This window comes from Megalopta genalis, chromosome 3, assembly GCF_051020955.1.
Source record: "Megalopta genalis isolate 19385.01 chromosome 3, iyMegGena1_principal, whole genome shotgun sequence".
NCBI lineage: Eukaryota > Metazoa > Arthropoda > Insecta > Hymenoptera > Halictidae > Megalopta > Megalopta genalis.
In genome coordinates this window covers 3,454,850-3,479,762 of record NC_135015.1, presented here as the reverse complement: position 1 = coordinate 3,479,762, position 24,913 = coordinate 3,454,850, and the positions used below count along the sequence as shown (strand labels likewise).

The following is a 24,913-nucleotide window of genomic DNA, read 5'->3' as shown; positions in this document are numbered from 1 at the left end:
TATTGAAGGCAAAGAACTTATTTCTACTCCCTTCTTCCAAGTTCTTCAGTTATCAAACCTGGTAATAAGGTCAACCTGAGACGAATTAAACCTGTACTAAATAAGCACGAATAAAATCTAGCTACACCAGACCATAAGAACTAAAGACGAACCAAACATTCGGCACATCCAAAGCTCTGTCCAAGAATTAGCATCATGATCCGCAGTCTAGTCACAACTGATGACTCCCGCGAGTTCACATTGTACACCTGGTTTACAAGAAAGGCTTCAAGGGCTAATATTGAACGTTTTAAAAATTTGTGCTCGAGATAAACACAGCCGTCGATGAAGACAGAAAAAAGAGAGGTAAGAAAGAACGATAGGGGGCCAATGACGCAAGATGAGGAAGAGTGAACGAGGAGTGGGAGCAGAGCGAAATGGTCCCGATGAAATTTCACCCGGGGCCGCTTTCCCCCGCCCACGAAGCTTCGATTCTCTGGTGATGAGTTATAGTCTGCTAGAGGCGCGAGTAGGTTTGCAAAGCGTGCTGGTCCGGGAGCAGATGTCCCACGGGCTGACTGTTTCTCCTTCGGTTCCTCTGGTCAGTGGACCAAGACCTCACCGCAAAAACTGACCGGTAGTATTGAACCAAGGGTTATGTCCACCGACGGAACCATGATGGCTCCTCATCATCTCTGCTCCCGCCCCTCTTACGCAGAGAGCCCCAGTGTGAGAATTCGATCGGCAACCGCAGAGACTTCGAAATCCGCTGGTTCTCATGGCGTGGAAGCGATCCTGCGAGACGGTACGATCTGGGTTAACCGTATCCTGTTCGCAATGCGTGCAAGCAGCCCGGGAAAGACAGTGGAAGGCGAAACAAGGGAGCAACCGAAAGGAATAGACACGTTGCCGCGGTTGACGCCTCGCCAGGAGGCAAGGGGCCCGCGTGGGGGGAGGATCGCTGGCAGGATGCCTCGCCTAGATCCTGTCTGGAGGGCCGGAGAGAGGTCCTGCGAACCGTGAAATCACTTCCAGTCTGAATATAAAGAGCGAAAAACAGAGTGTCCGTTTCTGTTTCGCTCGTTCCGTACCACCGCCTCCGGGAGCTGACTTGGAAGCCGTTGCCGGGCGCCTAAGGGCCCTCTTCCCTCCGAGCAGCGGGGTCTCGAGTGCTCGCGGCCTCCAGAGGTCTTCATTCCACGTCCACATCGTATTTGCACAACAAACCGCCCTGCAATGATGATCGGGATCAAAGGATCGCTAAAAGATCGGCGCATCTTGCGTTCAAAATTATCGCTTGGAAACCTGTCATAAGAGAGCTCATCTCGAAGGATGGAACAGTGAAGTCTCCAAGGTCTCCATTGCATGTCCACACCGCATTTGCATAGCATACTTTTTAATTCTCTGTCTACTGTGCCAGAGTCATGGCGAGCAAGAATGTGGAGGACCGCAAATATGTACTAATAGAATATCGGTATGAATTAGAAATGACACCAGCACAGAAGACCGTGCTTCAATAGTTCGAGGGTTAATGCCGCCCAAAATCAATGGATCGCTAATAAATCTGTACTTGTTGAGTTCAAAATTGGCGATATTCTCACTTGAACGTAACTTTTTGAAAGAAAATTGGAGAGCTACCTATAAAAGTCATGTCATCTTGAAGAGTGGAACCTCTATTTTCGCTTCCTTAGGTTGCCTTCATTTTAGAAGATAATTTTTTACTAGGAAGTATAGAGAAAAGTAAAGATGTAGTGTTTTAATCAAGTTTGAAATTCGAAGCGAAGATGAAAAATGTTCGTTGATGATCCGACCACCATCAATTTTCAGACCATTATCATTTTCAATTTTCAAATCAAACCAGAGAATTTAGTATACGATTTTTGATTCTCATGCTGTTGTAATTTGCATGCGAACTGTACAAATCAACTGGTTGATTTCGTCTTTTTATCTTTTTAAGATAAAAAATTGATTCACTGTTATATAATACTTCTACGAAGAATTGTACATTTCAGGTATGATACAGATTCGAAGAATACAGAAAAACAATTAAAAATAGTAGCATCTTTATTTCATATTTAAAATAAGGAATTTTCAGTTGTCTACGAAAATGTCTATGAAAATGAGAATTTGCATAGAGCTCTTCAGTCTAATTATGTGAATGAATTGTTTCTCCTTACGGTGTTCATAAAAGCGTACACTAATGAAGTTTGGTTCACATAGGTAGACCACAGTTAAAAAATACGAACGTATCGTTGGAAATTGCACTACAACACAATGTTTTTACGCCTATTGTATAAAGGGATATAGTAATTAATATAAAAATACCAAAAAAGGTAAAAAGTTGTTAATTAAAAATGAGCAACGTTAATAAATTTTACTCCAACAAAGTGATAATAAAATTAGTTACATAAGCGTAATACACAGTCTGGGTCATATATAAGACACGAAACTGCTTCGCAAACTGCTCTGGCAAACGTACTTGACCCGACAAATAGAGGTCTGTAGGCATCGCGTGCGCCAGCGAATAAAATTGCGATCGCATCGTCAGAAGCGAGTATCATCCGTATCAGAAGCGAATGCCATCTGTATCAAGACCAAGTGTACCCGAATATCAGACTTGTCTCAAGTTCGAGCAAGTATTGTACTGCATGCAGGAATTTTATAACGCGACTTTTATAAGGGGCGCCTAGAAAGTGGTGTTGCAGACCGATTAATACTTAAGATTGCCAAGTCTGTCCGCGACGCGGAGTCCATTAAACCACGCGGAACCATGCAGCACTTCTCCGTTCATCTTACGATTGCTCGAACGAAAGTGCATCCACTCTCAGATAAGTGGTAGCGGAACGACCCGATCGCCGCGAGATCCGGTCGTTTTAAATTTATCGCGAAACGGTGAGTTCTCCTTGTACGGCCCCTGCTAATGTACCCTACCGAGCTCTTAGCACGCGATACGCATTATGAGCTCGATGCGCTAAACGGTTCTGGTCTGTACCTCCCGAAATTTCAATTAAAAGACACAGTCGTTGTTTCTGTTTTATTGTAACGGGATGGATGGAGCATCTTTTTCTCTCTACGACTGATTTCGCAACTGAAACTAACATAGTTCCGAAAAGCTTTTTCATGTTGGTCACTTATGGTTCACATTTCGAAGTGTTGAAATAATATCCGTAAAAAATTCTCTATTGCATTCTCACACACATTTTCCATTTAAATTTATGGTTGCTACATTACATACCTTGGCGAATACCGTCAATTTTGAAATACATCAATCCTTTTTCTTTAAAGTGAGGTAAAGTTTTTACATTGTCCGTGGAACTAAGCAGTAAAGTTAAAATTGCCACAGGTATAGACAGAATATGGATCTTGTTGTAAAGCAAAGACACATTCTTCCTTTAATATTTCAATAAATTCAAAATAATATATCGATGTTCTTCGAACACACCTATTCACGTTAGTCACGAATGCACAAAATCGGCGGTCTAATCATAAATTTTTTAAAATTTCATGGGGCCTTTTATTAGTTTCTGCCGAGGCATAGAAAAATCATTAAATTTTCTTTAATCTAAATTCTAGAACGTACAATAGGTGACCATCAGCAAAATTATTTTCTCAGTATCGTCCGTTCCTTTATCGCCTATAGTTTTCAAGACACATTGAGAACCCGTTGCTCTTGCGTGTTTCCAAACAAACCGGAGCAGTCTCCCCACAGACTCGCCGATGTCACTGGCGCAGCGGAAGAAGCTGCATCCTCCACTCTACATGCAGTCGCATCGACATACTCCCTTTTTTCCGGAAATAGACTTCCTCTGAAACGAGTACGTGTATATGGATACCATATGTGTAAATCGGCGGAGCACGCGCGAGCTTGAGGAATACAGGGCCACGTACAGGCTCATTCATTTATAAATAGACGCACGTGGATGATTAAGCGAGTGGAATGCAGTTCGATGCACAAGAGCCTCGAAAAACCGTGGAAGCCGCGTCTGCGGCGGCGGCATCGCGGCGTTTCGCGAAAGCTTCAGTTTGCGTGGCGGAGCCGTGCGGATCGGTGCCGAGTGCCGAATATTCGCGAATCCAGCGAACAAAGGAACGCTGAGGTGATCCGTCGACATGCTGGCTGCGAGGCACAGGTGAGAGACGATAACGGTAACGCTAAACGAGCCTAAGTAGAACGAGACCCCATTCCTCGCCTGTCCTTATCGCTGCCGAGCTTTTAGCCCCTCCCGGCACGAGCGGCGAAGACTGACTCGTTCATCACGAGTGAGAGAGTTTCTCCTTGGAGCGATTCGCACAGATCGCCATTGTCCCTGTTGTGCAATTTCATCCAATCTATTTACTGTTCTTCTTGGAAGGACAGCTTAACCCGAAGTTTTAGTACCTGAGGGTGGTTTTACGAGATAGGCTCGAATTGTATCTTCGGGCAAGCGTTTTTAGAAAGTGGTACATGCTTTGTTTCAGACGCTAATCTAGTGTCTAAGTAGCTAATCTTTATACAAAATGAACAGTTTCTGCGTCAATTAATTATTTTAATTATGTACTTAGAAATAATATGAGCATGTTCCCACATTTTTTCTAATGCTTCCACTGTTTTCTGTGGTACATGCTTATTCTATATATCCATTCTATACATATATCCATAAAACCCGAAGTTTAATTAATGTACATGAGACTATGCGCGCGTTCCTGGAGAATTTAGAAAAACCAAAAGATGAACACTTTGTTTGGAGAGAAGGAAGTACATGGGTTTTTTTTAGCTGTAATAAACTTCGTTAGCTCTACTAGCTTCAGAAATCTCCGATCAAACTTATCAAATAGAAATAATAGAGGAAATTAGTTTTGGAAAAAATTGCCTTGGTTGAACCACTACATTTTCTTGAGATAGACGACCAGTTGCTATGTCATTAATGATATCAATGAATTATAAATAATATACTTCTGGCTTGGTGTGACTACGTATCTTGAGAAGAAGTACGTATATTTATAATACTAATTATTATATATTTGCAATACTAAGTATATTCACAGTACTATTAGCGCAATTAATTTACCACGCGTTGTGATTTAAGTTCCACGAGTATAGCACAAGTATAGCATACCTGAACATCCTTTTGCTCCTAAAGAGACATTTTTCTAGAATGATTACAAAAAAAACAACCTCAAAAATCCGGCAGTCAGGAATCTTCCTTCCATTAACATTTCAAAACCATCAGTCACACACAGTTGCCATCCATCCATTCCAATCAGAGACACCACTGGTTTTTACGATCCAATGTGCGAGCTAATTCAATAAAATTGCTGTCACAACTCCCCAAGAGATTCAAAGTAGTCGCTACTAATTGCTGGCTCTGAATCGTTGACTCTTCAAATAATTCCTCGAATCGTGGATCTTAAGAAGAATAAACGTATCGATGGCGTTAATTGGGATCGAGGAGCTTGCGTATGCACATACCTTTTCGAAACGAGAGCCAGTATAAACTCGGCGTCTGGTTCTCGTTCGCGATAAGACGCATCATCCCCCGTGCATCATGGGGTCCCTATGGTGTGCTGCGGTCGTTCCTGCGTCCGGTAACTCACCGCCGCGTCGTCGCCGTGGTCGTTGCCGGAGAGAGCGTACTGGGACTAGCGTTACATACGGGATTTAACAGTGTAACGTTACATCGTCGGGTCTGGCCTTTCCTGCGCTGCTCGGGTTCACCGGGCCGGTCTTGGATTTCTCCGCGTACGAAACAGGAGGTTATTGTGCGAGGGTTTTAAATTCCGGGCAGGTTGAATGCACCCACAGCGACCGGAGACACCTTTCCCTTTATTCCACCGATCGTCGTGAAAACAGTATCCAGTGGGCTTTGTCACTGTCCCTGAAACAATGCGGACGAGGACTAGACGAGCTTGCGTATCGAGTTTCCCGGCCGCTGACGAGATACCACTTTCCGCGCAAGAAACTCGAGAAAATTCACATCCCTTAACACTTTATCGACCGCTAGCCTATTTATCGGCTTTTCGATTGCCAATGTTTATCGATCGCTAGCCTATCAATCGGCTTTTCGATTGCCAATGCTTATCGACCGATAGCCTATTAATCGACTTTTAGCTATCGACGGTTTTCGCTTCTTTACTGTTTTGTTAGTAGCTGACCTCCTGTATGCTGACCTCCCCATATCCTTATGAATTATAATTATAATAATTATTATTATTTATTATTATTTTTAAAGGAATAAGCACAACACAATGAATAGCGAAAATTTAGCCGGTACTGGGAGCAAATGCGCGCGCGACTAAGCCAGTCCTTACTGAGTGGCAGCCTCAACCACGACCGGACGATAAAGTGTTAATAATGGTCTGTTAGGTCGGAAACGATTTGCGCGGAACGTGATTTCATCTTCCTATGTGCTGACCATGTAAATTTTTCGCTGAAGGATCGAATTCCAGATCGTGGAGGACCAAGAGTGTGAAAGATTTTGCATCTTTATGCAATTACAGGTTCTTGTCAACTGTTTTGTAAGCATTTGAAACGAGACTTCGTTCACACTGTTTTGGGTTTTGCTACGTTTCAAAGAAGATAAAAAGATTTTAAGTTTTACTATAAAGCTTGGGACGCTGCGTTGTGGCAGACTCAATATTTCAATGCGTGTTGGGGTAATGCGCATGGGGATGAATAGAATGATGAATCAGTGGATGCAGAACTCGAAGTGTAGAGTAAAACGATACTTGGTCAATCTAATCAACAAGTGATACTATCTCTTCATTGTCATTCTGGTTCCACTGACGTCTATTTCCATCGATATTCTATTTTGGTCGATTATTGAGATATACAATATATTATTATATATGATACCTCAAATAAAAAATACAAAAGGATGTTTTGCATCTTACTCTTAGCTTGTGACTAAAATAATAAAAACATGGAAAATGAAACTTTTACTATAAAATAAACATACGATGTTAGGGTGCCCCATCATACCAGTTGCGGGTTAAAGAAAGAAACTTCAGTATCTCCACCGTTTTTGAATCAATGCGATTACATTTTATCTTGCATGAAGATCTGCAGTCTACAGTCTTTATGGCATCGTATTATCCTGCCTGCACCTTGATTTACTGAAAGTAAATTTTCGTGCAATTACCGAGATTGCACCGTACTTCACGTTACACAAATCTCGATGCTTGCACATTCGTTCAGCCCCATTTTGAGCATCTGTCAATGTTCTATCGTACTTATGGCGTCGTTTTCGCCGAAATTCCTGCGTGGCCATAATCTCGGTTAGAGTAACAAAGTGGAGAACGGATTCAGACCGCGCGACAGAATAAAAAATAACGACGGAAGAAGCGGTCGTCGGTCGACAGGCAACTCGGAAATAAATATTTGCGAATCCGAGGGCGTCCGGGGAAAAAGTTCGAGAATACATTCGCGCGTCTCCGACGTGGTCGTAAAATCCATCGAAACCACGCGACCAGCATGGCCCCCTCACTCTCTCTCTTTCTCTCCCTCGAGTATCGGTATTTTTCAAACGAAAGAAACGATGCTGAGAGTGTCGTACGCGACCGATACGTGGGCAGAGGCAGCGTCACTGACCTAACGCAAACCGACCAACGTTGTACGCGGAACAAGATATAAATGCTAGATAGAAATCCGCAGCTGTGTCCGCGACCTACGTGTATCTATTCTCGGAATCGACGGGAAAACCTGTAGAGATTCGCGACGAGGTGTGGGTGGTTTAACCCAGTTCAAGGCGAGCCTTCGCTGGTTCCTTCGTTCCACCAAAATTTATAGTCGAAGCGGGAAAATCTGAATCGTGACTGAACTAATTTCAGAGACGAACGTATCGAATGCACACAGACAATTTCTTTCTGGCCTAGCTTCTCTTTCGGAAAATTCTTTAACCCTGTTATGATACTCCATTGATTGAACTGTGCAGTTGAAACAGTAACAGCAACAGATAGGCACATTACGATAGTGGTTTATTTTATTTTATTTGGTTAATCTTTTCATTATTTTATTTTGTTTATTTTTCGATACAAAAGTGTAATATGTAAAAAAATAAATATAAAATTAGTTATGCCCGAAAACAAACCGGAGGCACAGCAGTTGGCGATACCACAGTAACCGTTTTCACTACCCTAGTCACAATTTTCTTACAGCTCCTACAAAATGTAAAATATCAAACTAACTTTGATATGTTAATGTCATGCAATTTATGTGCGTATTACTTGCTGAATAAGAAAGTCTTTATCTTCCACTATAACCTAATTAAGTATAGTACGATGTTAAAACCGAGACAGCAGTGGTGAAGAAATGGAAATAAACGCAGCCGGGTTACCCGATCACATGTTTTCCCAGTAATAATTAAAAATTGTATGACGACCTCTCCTCTTTCTCCTCTCTCTCTCTCTCTCTCTCTCTCTCTCTCTCTTCCCCTCTTCTAGTTATTTCTAAAAGATGTGGCTAATATCAACAACGTATTGCTTCATTGCCGAGGTATCGAGTAGCTTTTATCGAGTAGCAGATTTTATCGAGTAGCTCACGATTCAATTAAACCGCTACAGTAAACAGTAATCGACCGGCGAAGATCGTCATGGGAAAGGGTAAATCGCTTTGCTCGCACCTGTTACGCTAAGCGAATCAGCAGCACGAACGTTAATCGGGTTCGAAACGCGAGCGAACGGACAGCGAGCGTTATCGAATAATAGCCGGGGCAATTAATGGTAAGCTCGTTATTTTTGTAAATGACCGGCTTCGGGTCTATCGGCCGGCTCCGATCGGTGAGGCCAATTATCACCGCCGCGTCTCGGGCGTCGGCTCGTTAGCGGAAGAGTTTTCGCAACCGCGTTGAAAACTCATGGGAAAATCGGCACCGTGTGTTCCGTAAACAAGAATTGTTAGGGGAGTTCGTTAACCGGCCGCGGCAACCCCGCATTCCGAGTATAATAACAACGAGAAATCATCATAGTGGATCGCGCACACGTGGGTACGAGCGCGCCAGGATTCCAGCGTAGCCGAGGCGGCGTCAACGATCGTAATCGACTTAATTAATTTTGAATTCCACCGGCAACGAGTATAACCGATGCGTATACCTATGTATCGCACGCGTTCACCGCAGGATAATTGTGTTTGTTCCACGTACCACGTATGCCGCCAATCTCACCGCTTATGTATCAACGTTTTTATTTCACTCGGAGATAGTGCAATCTAGCAATTAGCTCTACAGGTTGTTTCGAAAATGGTGGTAGAACGCAATGGAAAGAGTGATTCCTCATGGAAAATAATTCAAAGGAAAACTTGTATATCTTCGTACAGACGAAACAGTTATTCGCGAACTACAGATCATAGATCAAATTCATTTTAACTAAACAAGAAAGAAAAATAAAGTTGATCTTCAGCCATAAGCGATCCTATAGATATTGTCCCAAAAATGGTGACGAAACTAAAAAAGAAAACAAAAACAAAAACAATTCTTCGCAAATAATGGTTCAGAAGGATATTTATCCGCGAATAATGAAATATTATACTTTGCAAGAGTGAAACAAGTGGAACTTCATCAAACTTCTATAAATTCCGAATGTTGTCCAATGAATCTCAGATCCACCATAAGGACTCAAAAGTACTGGATTTACTTCGATCCGGTTTTTTCTGTTCGCAGCGTCTTCTTTGAGACTTTCTTGCCCGCAGTCTTTGCGGCACGGTTTCTATAAATGTCTCCGTAGCGGAGACAGATCGGCCGCACGTGAGACACACGGCTTTCCGCATATGAGCTTTTTCCGCTGTTGGAAACACATTCGAAACAGGGAGCATTCCGAAATGGCAGATCTCTTGGTAACGATCGCAGAGGTTGCTCGTACAGCACACGTTTGCAGAAGGGAGTGATTTCAAGGGTGCGACCACGTCTGGGCCCTAATGCAAGGGGTCCGTATTTATTTCCCTTCTACGCGGAGGACAGGATACAGTGGGACAATTTAGGCCCTAAATTGTAGGGGTCCTGGATATTTCTACCTCGCGCAAATGACCGAGAAAATGAGCAAACGTGTTCCGATCGATTAGGACACCAAGCTGAAGCGAGATCTCGCGTGATCGTTGAAATTAACGTATTTATTCCCTTCTACGCTGAGAACGGGATACGTTGGGACAGTTCAGGGGTCTTGGATATTTGTTGTAGGGTAAACTGCCCTGTAGACGGATGGTTACGTGATTTAATAATGTCGTTGCAATGTTTCGTTAATACAAGTGGTTTCTGCCACGAAAAAAGAGTGTTTTGCAGTTAGAATGTATAAGGAATGAAACACATTAAATATTAAGAAAGAAAATTAGATTAACGATACAGAATATATAAAAAGTTCTATAAGTATGTTGTGTGTCGAGAAGATGAACGATATAGCCAATAAATAGACGACTTCTCACCGATAGACGGACAGAATAAGGAAAAATAGAGATACCATCTTTGATGTTAACAAATTTTAATATAAAAGTAAAATGAATTATATATCTATCAATTATATGTAAATATTAAGTTATTAGTTGTTTTTTAGGTTACGTCAATCTTGAGAGGTTGTATCCTGGTCTGTACATCCACTGAATTGAGATTAAAAATTAATGCCAATAAATGAACAGTTATTTTCCAGATTTTATAACTTTCTCTTGTATTTCTTACACACTTAGCTACGGAAACATTGTCATTTAACAACCAAATTATATATTATATACCTTTTGATGTGGAACCAGGCTTCTTTTAAATAAAAACGACGTGTGCGTTGAGCAGTGAAGATTAGATTAGATGCTTAATAAATAACCGAAAAATTAACTCATGCCAATCCGAGACCATATCAAAATCTCTTAGCGTAACAAAGAAGAAGTTTTTTTCTATAAAATAAAATAAAAATAATATCGATTAAAAACCCAGATTTTGTATAATTATCTATAATATATAAATAATATAAATTTGTCTGTTTACTGGGCAGTACACGTTACCTTAACGCGGATGTGACTGTCCGGAGAAATGGACGAACGTATTTCGATCGATTGGAGTGCCAAACTGAAGCAAGATCGTATGATCGTTGAAATTAAGCTTTCCGTGCTGCAACGTTCGCAGAGAAGAACGTTACTCGGCGAATACCCTCTCAGATATAGAAACAAATCGGGATCGGGTTTCCTACGTGCATACATATGTATGTATAATTCAGGAACCACTTTCTTCGACGCGCTTCCTCGTAGGACGGACCGTGACCGTAGGTGATTCCTTTTCGCGGGAATATATTTCAAGGTCCGTGGATTCATGCAGGAAACGACAGTTGGCACGAAAGATTTTAGCATATGTCGGGATTCGCGGCGGCAAACACGTGCATGCGCGACGGTACCGTGAATGAATATGCATTCCATTCATAGGGACCGCCGCGGGCCCCGAGCCGCTGACCAGTCGCAAAGGGCCATCGGAAAACGGAAGCAGAGACAACCTGACGAATTTCTTTGGGCCCCTGTCGAGGTGTCGCGAACTCCTACAATCTTATTTTAACGGTAAAACTGCCTGGGATGAAACTTTTCTATCCCAGATTTTTGATTTTACAATTGCTAGTGGCTATTAATATGTTATTACAAGCAGGCTTATTCAAATGCACTCAGTCTCACATGCCCATTTCTCTTGCTCTGTTATTTATGTGTAAATGAATAGGTAAAATATGAAGCAATTAAAGCAATTTTGGTAAGATTTCAGAATATTCTTACGTTCTTCTCAATTTACCGAAATCAACAAAAGAAGAAATACATTTTTATTCAATTTCTTTTCCTTGGAATTGATTGAGAAAATTATGATTTTATATAAACTTCTGCAGTCTAATTATAAGTATGAGTCATGATTAGCTTGCGGATCTTCTTGCAAAATAAAATGTTTATGCATCAGTCGCAAGAAAAGGAGCTGCATTAATAATTGCAATTGTTTATTAATAACTAATAATTGCCTCTATTAAAACAACGGCCGTAGTAGTATATCCTAGCACATGTATTTAACTTTACATTTTAAAGTAAATTTGAAAAAGCAGTGTACACTTTTCTAGGACTGTGAATTTTTATGTATTTATGCATAAAGTTCGCATATATTTGATTCATAAATATTCAAAGTACCGAGAAATCGTTTAAATAACACTAATAATTTCGACAAACGTACTTCGATCATTTTCAAGAGAATTTTCAATGTCTTAGACTGTCCAATATCTCTGACGGAAATAATTCACACAGGTGTTTCAAGGCTAATCAATATTTAATTATTGTAATCAACGAGAACCGATTAACCTCGGAATAATACCGAGTAAATTTGCAGTGCGCATCCAACGATCGATAAGCGATTTTCGATTCGGTGTTTGATCAAGTGGCTGCGGAACCTCGACGGGCGTCGTATCAATTTTCTTCGGAACTGTTACAACAATACCCGGATCCGATATCTACCGCGTCTCGATTCGATCGACGATAAATATGCGATACGGCGACGAACGGTGCTAAGAAAGCTATGCAAGTTTCATGACTGCGATAACGAACCGAGGCAAGGACGTGTTCAAGGTAATAGCAATTGCTCGATATCGGGCAGCCCCGTTGGCTTTCCCGTCGCTCTGCGAAATCCAGTTTCGAAACGGCGAATGCCTTGAGTCGATAGTGGTGCAGCTATGTGTGTGCTCGTGTGCACCGGGACAAGCGTCGTCGAAAGGAAATCGTTCGATCCTCTGCACCGTTTGGCATCGATTCGAACAGAAGTCCCGGTGGTAAAAGTAACATCGCAGGATTACGGTCGCGGTTCCTTTTGGTTAGTAACGGTTCGGTGCTCTAGCGTTAATATTAATCAGGCGAGCTCGTCGACTGACACGTTCATGCCGGTCACACACACTAAACGTTCGAGCTCGTACGCTACGAACTTTGCTTACTGTCTGCGAACTTCAACCTGGATGCTTTCCAAATGCTCCTCTCCTACCCGGTGATCTTTTCAACTCCGATCGATCTACGGGATAGTGGAGCGACCAGGGGCAGTTCATAGAAATCAAAATCGTGGAAAGGGGAATGCGAATGATAGACACTGCGTGGAACTGTGAATTAATCTTACGACAGCAAGAGAAATTCTTCGTGACAGATGCCAACTTGGCGAGTGATACGAGCGGAATAATTACAACTAGGTAGCAACCAGACGCGTTCTTATTATTTCACTGCCTTGAGGCACCTTCCAAAAGGATAATTAAATTGTTTACAGTTCATTCAATCATTACTAGACTGCGGATCTTTATGCAAAATAACTACATGGACATTTATTTCTATTCTTAATGATTTTTAATCGGTGAACAGTAATGCAATGATATTTTCAAGGTGTTCAAATGTTTTTGCTAATTGACATTCGATCCACTCACGTTTATTATGAATACATAAAATCCGCAGTCTAATCATTACACTGCGTGTATAAAATAAAATTTTTCGTACGAAGGCAGACTAAATTCCCGCTAAGGATTTTAACAAATTTAACACTTTTACTGCCACGTCGGCTATACGTGGGTGACAATTTTTTCATCACGCTAGAAGCACATATTTTACTACGGTCTAACGAAAAAATGAAAGTTTGTTAGAATCTATAAGACGCAAGAGGTTTACAGAAATAACTGATGTAATAAATCTTGTCTCCTCGATTCTCATGACATGAAATAAATTGTTCTGTTTTTGCACGGCTTTTATTAGCTGCGGTGTGGCAATCAACGCGTTAAAGGTCCACGCATTAAATCCATTAATTAATTGGTGCATCAACAGTCTGCAACTTTATTACTTTTGAATAAATCACCATGAAGATTAGCAGACAGGTTACCAAACGCGCTAAAAAATTCACGAAGAGAAGCATCAGTCGATCAGCTACAGGGACCATATAAATTCCGGAAACGCAGAAAAAGCGGTACAGCATGTGCCCACCCTTTCAAACGTTTTTTCTCTGTCGAAGAACATCGAAACCGGAGAGTAGGGGTCGACCGACAAATTTCGAATATCAGCTGTCGTCGAGGAAACCTGAGTGATCGATGCGATCGGCCGCGAACTAGCTGCCCGAGGCCTCTTGGAGATTGTAGCGTTGATTGTGCGTGGAGATCTTCGAGGTAGAATTCTCGACAAATCGAGAATTATGCGCGATTTGGTTGGTTCGTTTCCGCGGAAGTTACGCTGTGGAACGATGCGTGAAAGAGGTCGTAGACGGGCATGGGCAAGAATTGCCCTGTAAAGCATTGGACTGGTTCCGATGCAACTAAGAGCAATAAGCCACACCACCGAGAGCAATTTATACGAAAGACAAGATAAATATTCTTCTGTCGTTGATACTATCAAGCTTGAAAGATCTAAGGGAGCCGTAAGCAGTGCACTGTGCAGCAGTGCTCTGGTTTAGTAGAAGTCAAAAACAACGGAATCATGCCCCTCCAAAGGAATTTAAACCAAACTAAAAAAGATAAATAATCCTTTGATGCTGATAATCAAATATAAGTGATTTGACTGCGGATTTTATGGATTTATAATAAAAATGGTCTGGCGACATTTAAAACAATAAAAGTATGAAATGAATTTAAGGACTGTTCTATTATTCTTAACTCACTGAGATTATTTAAGGAAGAAAAATATTCCTATTTGACTCACGTTTGTTGCAATTGTTGAAAATAATTTTTATTTTGCATAAAGAACAGCCGTCTAACGATAATAATATAAAGGAACGCGTGATTCAGAGTACTCACGGACGAAGATTGCCCTATGGAACAGTACCTTAGCTTCTCCACTATTGAGGACAAGGAATTCACGAACCTTTCGAGCCCTCAAAATTCCGAAAATATGGAAAATCCAAGTAGACATTTCTCAGCCGCCAGTGAAATCAAACTTGTAGGAATTAAATCAACTAAAGTCAAAGATTGCTCGATTGAGCAGTGCTCCATCTTCGCTGCAATCAAAAGCAATAAAACCAAGCCCTTTGCAATACACAATAGCAGCAATGATTTCTATCTCTAATCTGGACATAAACTCCGAAGGAAAAGAAAATGAGAAGGTAGAGAGGAACTCGTCTAAGAGCAATCCCAGCTGCTGGTTTTTTCCAAGCCTCGAAGAATCCTCCAGAGAATACGCGTATTCGTATGTGAGAATTCCCTGCCGTTCTATTTCCCGCCATTATGTCGGCCACGCTCTCACGGAAACGTTGCAGTTTTTCTCCCCGACGACGCGAAGGAACGACGTTTCCTCAGGTATCAGCCGATCCATTCGCTCGATACGTTCTACCCGGCAAATATGTATCGATCGATCAGTTTATCGTTCCAGAAAGTTGATTCGATACGCTGCCATGACGACATCGATCAATCGATCTATCGATACCTCGGTAACAGATCCATATTGATTCAATGAAATTATCGTATTTCCCTTCGGTGTCCACGAGGATACTCGAACATTGATTCGTTTGAAGGACTCTTGCGTCAAATACAGACACGACCGATGCAATTATACGAGTGCATTGTCGGTGCAGTGAATTTCTATGAAGGTTGCTCGACTGAATAATATGTCAGTTGTTGCTCTTTCAAAAACGTCTGAGGCTCTGGTGGAAAGTTCTATTTCCTCTGCTCTAATTTTAGAAGATCGTCTCAAATATAAAAAACTGGACTTTGTTCCGCAGCATTGTGAAGAAAAATCTTCTCGACCAAGCGCAATCCTTTGCAATTAGATCTTGGCGCAATTAGTCTCTTCGAAGTCAAGCGTATCGTCAAGAAGTCTTCGCTCTGAGGCTACCAGGTCATTAAAGGGATAGAGTGCAATGCTGCGCCCGTCACGCGAACACAATAATTCTTGCGTTACAGCGATTGTCGTAGGGATGCTCCCAGAAGAAACGGTGGGGATAATTGGTGGCGGCAGAACCAAAACCGAGACCGCAACGGGTGGACCTCAGGGGATCGGCGACTTCCTTGAACTGAATCGGTTTCCGGGAGAGGATGGGACGCTTCCTTGGGCGATTGAGTATCGTTAACACGGACAATGATAACCGCGGGTTCCGGGATGCGCGACGAAAAAATGAATCAGTCGGATGATCATTGGCCGCGCATGCGTCCGCTCTGTACACTGTTGCTCGTGACTAATAGTCTGCAAAGCGAATCTAGGCTAGTCTACTGCACCTGGGATGCAAGTAACTATGACGCCTTTCGCAGCCAGTCGCAGTTTAGGCGTTGCACCGTTTACAACTCCGCGGACGGTCGCGATTCTATTCGCCAATTCGTACTATTACGTTTGCTCGTCCGTTTTCGAGTGGACACGGCTCGGTTTCAGTTATCGCATCGTTTCAAGGCCGACGGTACACGACGGTGAATCCGATCTAAAATTAGATTATGCTCGAGAGCGACCGGGACAAAGAGGATCATCGAAAATCGAGGTTAGTGTACGCATTACGCAACGACATTTCGAATTTGATTCCCTGACCTAGGCGGCGCGTGCATCCGAGCCGATGCTGTTATCGCGACGCAACCGGTGCACGTGGGAGCTCGTGTTTTTGGGTCGGACATCGATCAGCTTGCAATTCCCTCGAGTTTTCAGACTTCAGGCGAGATCATTTCCTCTCCCAAATTTCAAGCAACTTTCACGATATCGATCGCTTTTGAAACTTATCTGCTGCGACGCTGATACCGACGCGCTTTCAAAATCAAAAAACAAGGATGAATCCGCTAGTAATCAGATAGTCTTATTCGAGACAAGTGCTTTTTTTCTGGGTCGATCGTGGGAAGGTAAGGTGCATACATTTTATTCTCTGTTCCTTCTATTTCCATTCTTCTTTACTCGCTTCATTTTGATCAGAGATTTGAGGACTTTACGACCCGGCGTCATGCAGTTCTTACTGTCTAGACTTTCGGATATAAGCTGAAGGTTTTTTTTTTCCACCACGCACGGCTTATACCTGAAAGCCTCGTTTTATTTTTTTTCATGTTCTTTTCGTGAAATCTAATTAGACTGGTCTACACACACAAGGTTTAATGTGCGATCTTAATAATATTTCTTACGTTGAATTCAAACAGACAGTCCGTTTTTTTAGTTGCTTGCAGTTTAATATTCAATAATTACTATAATCCTATATATTTACAAGGTATAAAACATTATTTTCTGGAATATTTGGCTTTTGGAATATATTCCGTTTGAGTGTCCAGTAGTAAACAGCCAGCATATTAACATTCTATTTGCCAACAAATATTAAACATTTTGAAATGTTTGACAACAAATTTGAAACATTACTGTATCATTTGAAAAAGCGAGTTTCAGTGATTCAAATCGGAATTACACAAAAACTATACGTGATAAAAAAGAAACAGATCCCTGATTCGAATTCGGCGAGAAAAAATATGTAAAAATCGGTGCAAATATTCTCTATAACAGAAATCGTGTTCACCACTGTTATTATTGTTTCGTTAAGCTGTGTGACGCGATTTTATTCGCACATTGCGATCACTACAGACCAATTCGATGCATTTAAAATCGAGCCACCGAACGTACATTTACATTCATTCAAACATCAAATTCTGAAGCTACGTTGTAGCATATACTGTACACTGCATCGTGAACGAAATATTTTTGCAAAGTTAATATATTGTCACAAAATTCAAGCGGAGATTGCGAACGCCAGTGACGAAATGCGATTGTACAAGTATCTTTGCAAATTACCCAATCTTCGAACTATGAAAAATGCAGATTCCGGTTGAATGATCGCAGTCACAGTGACAGACAGGTACGAACAGAGGGACCGGCGCATCGGGCACGTGAAATATCGATATCCGTGCGAATGCGCAATGAAAGAGCATCTCTCATTGCAATATGCGCGCGCACTGGAGTAGCCCCTCGTGGCTTAGTGGTAGTCCACACCCCCAACGAAAACGATGGGATTATCGATCGCGTTGCTATTCGAGCCACTAACTTTTCGCTGTCTGACAGCGTTGACTCGGTTCCTACCGAACCAGAAGGGAAGATCGTTTTGCAGAATGACATTGGAGTGACCAGTGTTTCACAATCAGGTGTTTGTGCATCGTGACAAGAGATAATCGACGAATCAGCTTCCCAACCAGTGGAAAAATGAAAGTTACACCGAACATGTGAGTGAGTCCTGACTTTTGTGAATAAAATGTCCTCGTCTCGGCGATCGTAGCGTCCGAGAAACGAGGCCCTGTTCAAAAGTGTGCGGAAAGGTTAGCTGCTCCTTTTTGCGCGTAACGAATTTCGAGAGGAAATGTTTAGCGCAGTCGTAACTGCCCCGATGTTGTTATTGCCGGAGCAGCAGATTGGAAAAACGATGACACGATATCAGAAGGGAGTGTAACCTTAAACGGCGGATGTGGGGCTCGAGCAGGTGCACGCTCCTCTGCACGGATTCTTTGTTTCGCAAGGTGGCTCGGGTCTGCACATCCTGATTACGCTCGGAATTGCTTTTCGGATTCGCCTGTGACCCCGGTTTCACGCCCGAACGCGTCGAACGTCGTCGAAAATCGGTGATTCCGCAAACTGGCTAGACCCCAGGACCCTTTAAAGACCAAATCTGCCGAGGCCAAACGCGGCAACAATTAATTTCTGTATGCACCGTGTAGTAATCACTCCGCAACGGTGGAGCAACGTTAGGTCCGTGTCCTAGAAGCGAAAGTTCAGTTACAAAACCAGTTTCCGATCGGGTAAAGGAGCAACATAGCCAAGCAACCTAGAGTCGCCTGCTTTCGCACGGTGAAAACATAAACTGGCCTTGCTGGCGCAAGAGCTTTCGGAGTTTTCGAAGGCCGTAACGTGAATAACAAATTTCTTATTATCGAGAAGTAAATAGAATCGATCTCATTATTCAACGATTAATCAGGGAAAAATGCTGTAAGTCGAGAAGCTCAAGATTTTTTTCTATGTATTAGATTGGTGCATATGAAATATCAGATTTTTATTACGCGTAAACATTTGTCTCCTTGTTTACTTTACGTCGTTGTTTACGGTAAAACCTCTATTACAGCCTTATTGTGTATTGCCAGCCTTATGTTTTGCTAAAATAAATTTTCAAAGTACTGAATTTTTCTTATTTATTTTGAGTTTCGTATGAGTATGAATTCTGCCAATATTACTCCATGATATCGCTAGACCGCATACGTCACAAAAAATAGTTTCAAAATTAAATGAATTAAAGTATGAAATTTCACAACATCCACACTACTCACCCAATCTGTCGCACACAACTACAACTCTACAACTCTCTTTACGTAATAAACACACACTTCGCCAACGAAGATAGTATTAAAATCTCCATAGCCTAGTTTATCCAATGAAAAGACCAGAACTTCTTTGAAAATAACATTTATAGAATAAAACTCGTTGAGAAAAGCGTATGGAAGCAATTGGGTCATATTTTGATTAAGTAAATAGCTTACAAGATAGCTTATGAAGTTTTTACTATTCGTTTAATAATCTGTTGTTTCATATGCACCATCTTAATACATATAATAAGAAGCACGGCAGGCACTGAATCGTTAATCGAGGACTCGCGTGAAAGTTCATCTCATCTATATGTAGAATAATAACTATTATCTGGTATGCGGTGGTACGTTCATACAGGAAGTGAAATGCATTCCGATACATCCGTTGAACGGCACATTGGTCGAGAGAGCTACGGGTTTCTCTACTCCCCTCTCTCTCTTTCTCTCGGCTATATGTGCCTCTCTTTCCGTCGCTGTGTCTCGTTCTTCTGCCAATACACGTGCATAGAACGGCGCGACGGTGCATCGCTCGATGCATATCGCATTGTTTACAAACCACAACCAATCGCTGTGTATATTAAATCGTGCGTGGCTCGCTGGTGATTAACAGTTGTAGCTGGACTGCGGATGTTCACGTAATCTTCTACCTTCGCGGAAAAGTTCTGAGAAAATGTAACCAAATGCGTGGAATGAAGACGTGCAACAAACAGAATAGTTCGTAGACAATTTTTTTCAAAAAGTGTAGTCATATGCGATTTTTATAGATGAATTTTGGGAACGTGAAATTATAATCCGTGTGCATAAAATAGGTTTAGCTGACCCAAAATTAAGCAACAAATTCATATTCTTTTGTTATTCGACGATTACTTAAACCGATACTTTTTTATATCCTCAAATGTATACCTAGTAAATATTAATAGTCTTTGCAGAAGGGAAATAATGTATATTCTATTTTTTTAATTTATTTTTTAAATTTATTTTTTAAATAGTTTATACATAGATTGTAGAAGTCTGAGACATGATTAAAACAATAAATTGTAACAATCAAACGGATTGAATTTCATTGAATGTATTTCCTAGAAATACATGATACTTTGTCAATTTGATTCTTTACTTATTGGCAACACTATATTTTCGTATCAGAATCAAGTGTAGTCTTTCATAGAATTTTAAGAACGTGGATTTAAATACAAGCTATTGTGAACAAATTTCAAGAAACTGCAACTACATTTCTACAAGTAAACAACTGTTCTCTGCATGTTGGCATTTTTTGAAACCACTTGGTAGTCAAAACTGCGCAAAGATCCGCAGTCCAGTCCGTATAATTTTAGCCTCTCCCTCGAGAGAAAACGCTCCCATGAAATAATTTTGTTGCCACAGTAATTTGGTTGGAAATGACAATTAATTGAATTCATTAGGGCCCGACTCACCATGGAGTATCCGAACATGGACGAGCAAGGGGGTCGCAGACTCCGTAGCGTGCGCAGGAGACTTTTCCAGGACGATGAAGAGGAAAATGAAGGAGATTCGAGTCTAAACTCTGGTGTCGAGGACAATCTTGTGAATTGCTTCTTCGAGGAGGCACGAAAGAATCGGGAGAACGTGAGTGGTTAACACTTTCGCTGTCCGTTAGTTTGCTTGTCTTATAAATCCCAATTAAAAATAGGTCTATATTATAAAATTCTAAAACATACAATTTAACATATAGAGATTGTAACTAAATGTTTTAAACTCCAATGAATCTTATGTCATAAACTGACGTAATTTTGTAGCAATCAGCTGTAGCCTTTACGTCATCGAGTGTGTTAACGTAACCCACCTTGAGTAAGGGCACGCAATCGGTTTAGCGTTCTCCTTTTCCTTTGCACGTTATCGCGTTGCCTGTTTCGTGAGTCATTCATGGATGATGATACGATTATTTTTCTATATTAAGAACCCGATTTTTATTGAAGTATATCAAATGACTCAAACTATGACTTACGACGTGTAGAAAAATGTAAAAAATTCATTTTTGAAGTTCTGTTTTCCTTTCTCCTTGAACATTGTCTCGTTGCTTACTAAAAGAATCGCATATAGATAAAGTAATCATTTTTGAAGATTAAGAAATTAATTTTTGATCCGATGTGTCGAGTGATTCAAAGATTAGGATTCACGAGTTGCTGATAAATTAACCCATTCACTGCCGACTATGAAATATCTCGCAGTATGCGCTAGAAGTTGAGATTGATTGCAATTGGTCACGGAATAACTTTATAGCCATTTAAGTTAGGAATTATTAGAAAGGACGAACGAAAATTTTATATAATAACACTATCGATAGCTGACATTTCGAGAATATATATATAGTCTCTGACTATATCCGGTTTAGTAAAAATTTTTCCATTTTGATGTTTTACTTGAACCATTTTACCTGTATGCATGTTGGATATAATCGGCTTATCTTTCCATTTGTTAATCATAACGGATCCCGACCTAAGCCATTTATATATAGATTCCGCTCGTTTCAGTTTCTTCTTAACCAAATCTTTTGGATTATCCTTTCGATCAAATCTCAATGTACCGCATACATATGTTGACTTACTCGTAAGATCACGAGTTCAACTGAATTATAATAATTATCCATATAAAGTTCATGACCCCGTTTCAGAAAACCATCCATCAGAACCAAAACAACATTTGAAGCATGATCTTGTCCATTTATGTTATCATATTTCCTCGCATAAATTACTCGACACTATTCCTCCAGATTCGCAAAGTTCATAAAGTTTGATGCCGTACTTACGCAGTTTGTTGTTTATACATACATCGCCAAAGAACCATTGCTTCACCAACACACGATTATCTCTCCGGTTTATAAATGCGATTCATAGTTAGGTTGAAGTGTCGGGATATGGGATTAATCTTATATAATCGGTCATCAATTTGCTCTTTATTATTGCCGAAATGTAGAAATCTTAATATTAGCTGAAAACGATTTCTAGGCATTCCCTTTCTCCAAAAGTCGAAAAATTGTAGAGTTCATTTTTCTTCCAATAATGTTCCATATATGGTAAACTGACTGTACCGGTGTGCATAATCAAACCAAAGGAAACTCGTAATTCCTTTCAGCGTTGGTATCCTTCCAGTCTCGTAGTCGGAAGGATCGTAATAATGGAGACTTTTCTATTTTTTGAACAGCATAACGATTTGTTTCTTGAACAATCTTATTTAAAAAATCTTCTCTTAAAGACAGATCGAAGAAATCCCCTGGCGATTTAACATCATCTGGAATTATCAAACCAGGATTTCCTCTAAACTCAAACTGTGGCGGATCCCCTCTATCAGTTGTCAATTTATCGGCATCGTCTTGATATGTGACGCTTGTTTGATGTCTCATCGAAGGACGATGACACTGCTCACTCGATGAAGTCAAATGGAATCTTCGAAATCGTCTTGCTAGAGAAGATGCTATATCATCTTCATTTTTAAATGTCGACTCCGCCTCCCACTCATCTCTTCCTATTAAAAAAGTATCGCTGTCATATTCAGAGAACTCCTCCTTTTTTGCAGAAACTTCTTCTTTAAAAAATATTGTTTCAACCCCATGATCCATTTTTCTGGGATAAGGAAATAAATTGATATTATTCATTTACATAATGATCTGAAAGAAAAACTTTTAATTTATAATAATAATTTACTATAATATTTATCCATTTACTTCACTACACTTCATATTATTTTTTAGGTGTACAAATGAGTAATCCAATTTTTCTCGCGTGGTTAGAAAATTGACAATAATGCCAAGTGATTTTCCTGCCCTATTGTGGTCATATAGTGTTGACTGGTTGATATTGGAAACGGTATTCTGTTTGACGGAAGTCTACGCATAATCTCAAAAAATAATCGGATCATTCGAGTCAATAATGAAAATAGATAAAGTGCATATCCGACACTGTATTCTTTACGAATCAATATTCCGTTTTCTCGTGATGAAAAGAAGATACAATATGATAATCGTAAACACCAGAAGTCATGGGTAAATCCTGGTGAATCGTCAACATCGGTCGCAAAACCTCAACGCTTCGGAAAAACGATCTTTTTTGTGTTTGGTGTGATCTCAAAGGAGTAATTTCGTATGAGTTATTGAAGCTGAGTGAAACTGTTACTGCAGATTGTTATCAACGCCAGATGAAATTAGAAGACAATCACTGTAAAATCAAACAAAACGAAAAGAAATCTTCTTTGTACATGAAAAATCTAATTAAAAAAAAATACACTACAAGATATCTCGTAAACGGCACTCAGCAGAACAATTTTATTCAGTGATGCCAGCAAATGTTTTTTCAGTTTCAGATTACTGTAAATGCCATTTTATTACCATATCTGCAACTAAATATAGAAATAAATAATAAATAAAGATTTTGCAAAATTCCATGTTTTTTTTTAAATAAAAACTTGGTGTCCAGGACAAAACGCTTTAAATTTGCCTGGCAGTGAATGGGTTAAATGTGCATCCCGAATGGGATGCAATTTAAAATAAATGCAATCCCGACATGTTTAGTTATTTTTTATTTAACGAATTGCTTCGGGGTTTTCGGGGATACTATGCTAATACGTAACGTGTTATTTACGTTGTGTGCAGGCCAAGGAAAGGTGGAACTTCGATTTCGAGAAGGAAGAACCGCTGCCCGGAAGGTACGTATGGGTGAAGCTCGACGAACATGGAAACGAGATCGGGAATCCGTTGGAGACGCGGAATCGGGTGGAGAATCTGCAGATCATGCCGGACGAGGACGTTCAGGACGACGACTTCACGATGCAGGAGCAACCGGAAGACAAAGAGGACGAGAAAATGACAGACAGCACATGAACGGAGTAACGGGACATGTCGCCGATTCGTTCGAGGATTCTCCGCTCAAGAATCGTGCGTTTACATTTCTACATTATCAAAAATTTGGCGAAGTTGGACGAGTTAATCTCCAGAAGAAACGAAGAGATGTTGACCGAATAGTATGCCTACCACCTAGTCAAAAACCGGGCACGTTCTAGTGCCCGCGACATGAACCAAAGTTAAATTTAATTTAAACAATTGGATCTGTCGCGGAGGACAGACAAATCGAAAATCGTCGCGTCGTGATATTTGTTACTGTATTATTTATACATGCGGTTTACACTAATCTTATTATTTAATACAGTATTTATTGAAGTGGAGTGCAATACACGTGATCGAATGAGTGATATTACACGAGACGTTTACAACCTAGATGGCTTTTTTATAATCAAGCGATAAGATAATATATTTCTGTAAATATGAACAGAGTCTTCGAAGTTCTTTAAAAAACCCCTTCTCCGTTTCTTGACGACACGAAGCAGCTGTAACACGATATTAACGGGGAAGGATTGTTCACGGCGCGGGGCATATGGTAGTCGAGTTATGCGCGACCCAATTTTCTAAAGAGCCGAACGAGATGACACATCTGTTTAACGCATCCTCCAAGGAGACGCAAATATTTCCCTTCTCGGAAGATGGCTCGCGCCGTGACTAAACGCTAACCACTCTAATTGAACAATTGTTCGTTCGCGGCCTCGGAATCATGCAAATTTCTCGTCGACGAGAAACGAGATAGTTCTCCTGGTGAAAATGATTCGCGACTCTCGAGCCAGGCTGCACAAGTGCATTCACACCCGAGAAAGAAGGGGGACCCCGATTCCACGAGTATCAGGATTTCTTAAAAATTAATCT

At 40.8% G+C, this 24,913-nt stretch overlaps 1 protein-coding gene and 1 long non-coding RNA gene across 6 annotated transcripts; one reads left to right on the top strand and one right to left on the bottom strand.

Moving 5' to 3' along the window:
* The first annotated feature begins 3,996 nt into the window (after positions 1-3,996).
* Positions 3,997-24,485, top strand: LOC117226694 (uncharacterized). Of its 4 annotated transcripts, none has more exons than XM_033481318.2 (3): positions 3,997-4,109; positions 20,610-20,793; positions 23,813-24,485. In XM_033481318.2, exons 1-3 carry the CDS (start codon positions 4,090-4,092, stop codon positions 24,038-24,040), a joined length of 432 nt encoding a protein of 143 aa, XP_033337209.1. In that variant the 5' UTR covers positions 3,997-4,089; the 3' UTR covers positions 24,041-24,485. The 4 variants fall into 4 exon arrangements, with proteins under 4 accessions (XP_033337209.1, XP_033337183.1, XP_033337189.1 ...); XM_033481292.2 differs by lacking the exon at positions 3,997-4,109 and adding an exon at positions 12,601-12,752; XM_033481298.2 differs by lacking the exon at positions 3,997-4,109 and adding an exon at positions 16,112-16,361.
* LOC143258944 (uncharacterized) lies at positions 4,100-17,731 on the bottom strand. Of its 2 annotated transcripts, none has more exons than XR_013032878.1 (3): positions 17,639-17,731; positions 5,429-5,855; positions 4,100-5,365 (listed from the first exon to the last, which is right to left on the bottom strand). It is a non-coding gene; the product is annotated as an uncharacterized LOC143258944 (long non-coding RNA). The 2 variants fall into 2 exon arrangements; XR_013032879.1 differs by having other exon boundaries at positions 5,429-5,834; positions 17,639-17,696.
* Positions 24,486-24,913: the final 428 nt, after the last annotated feature.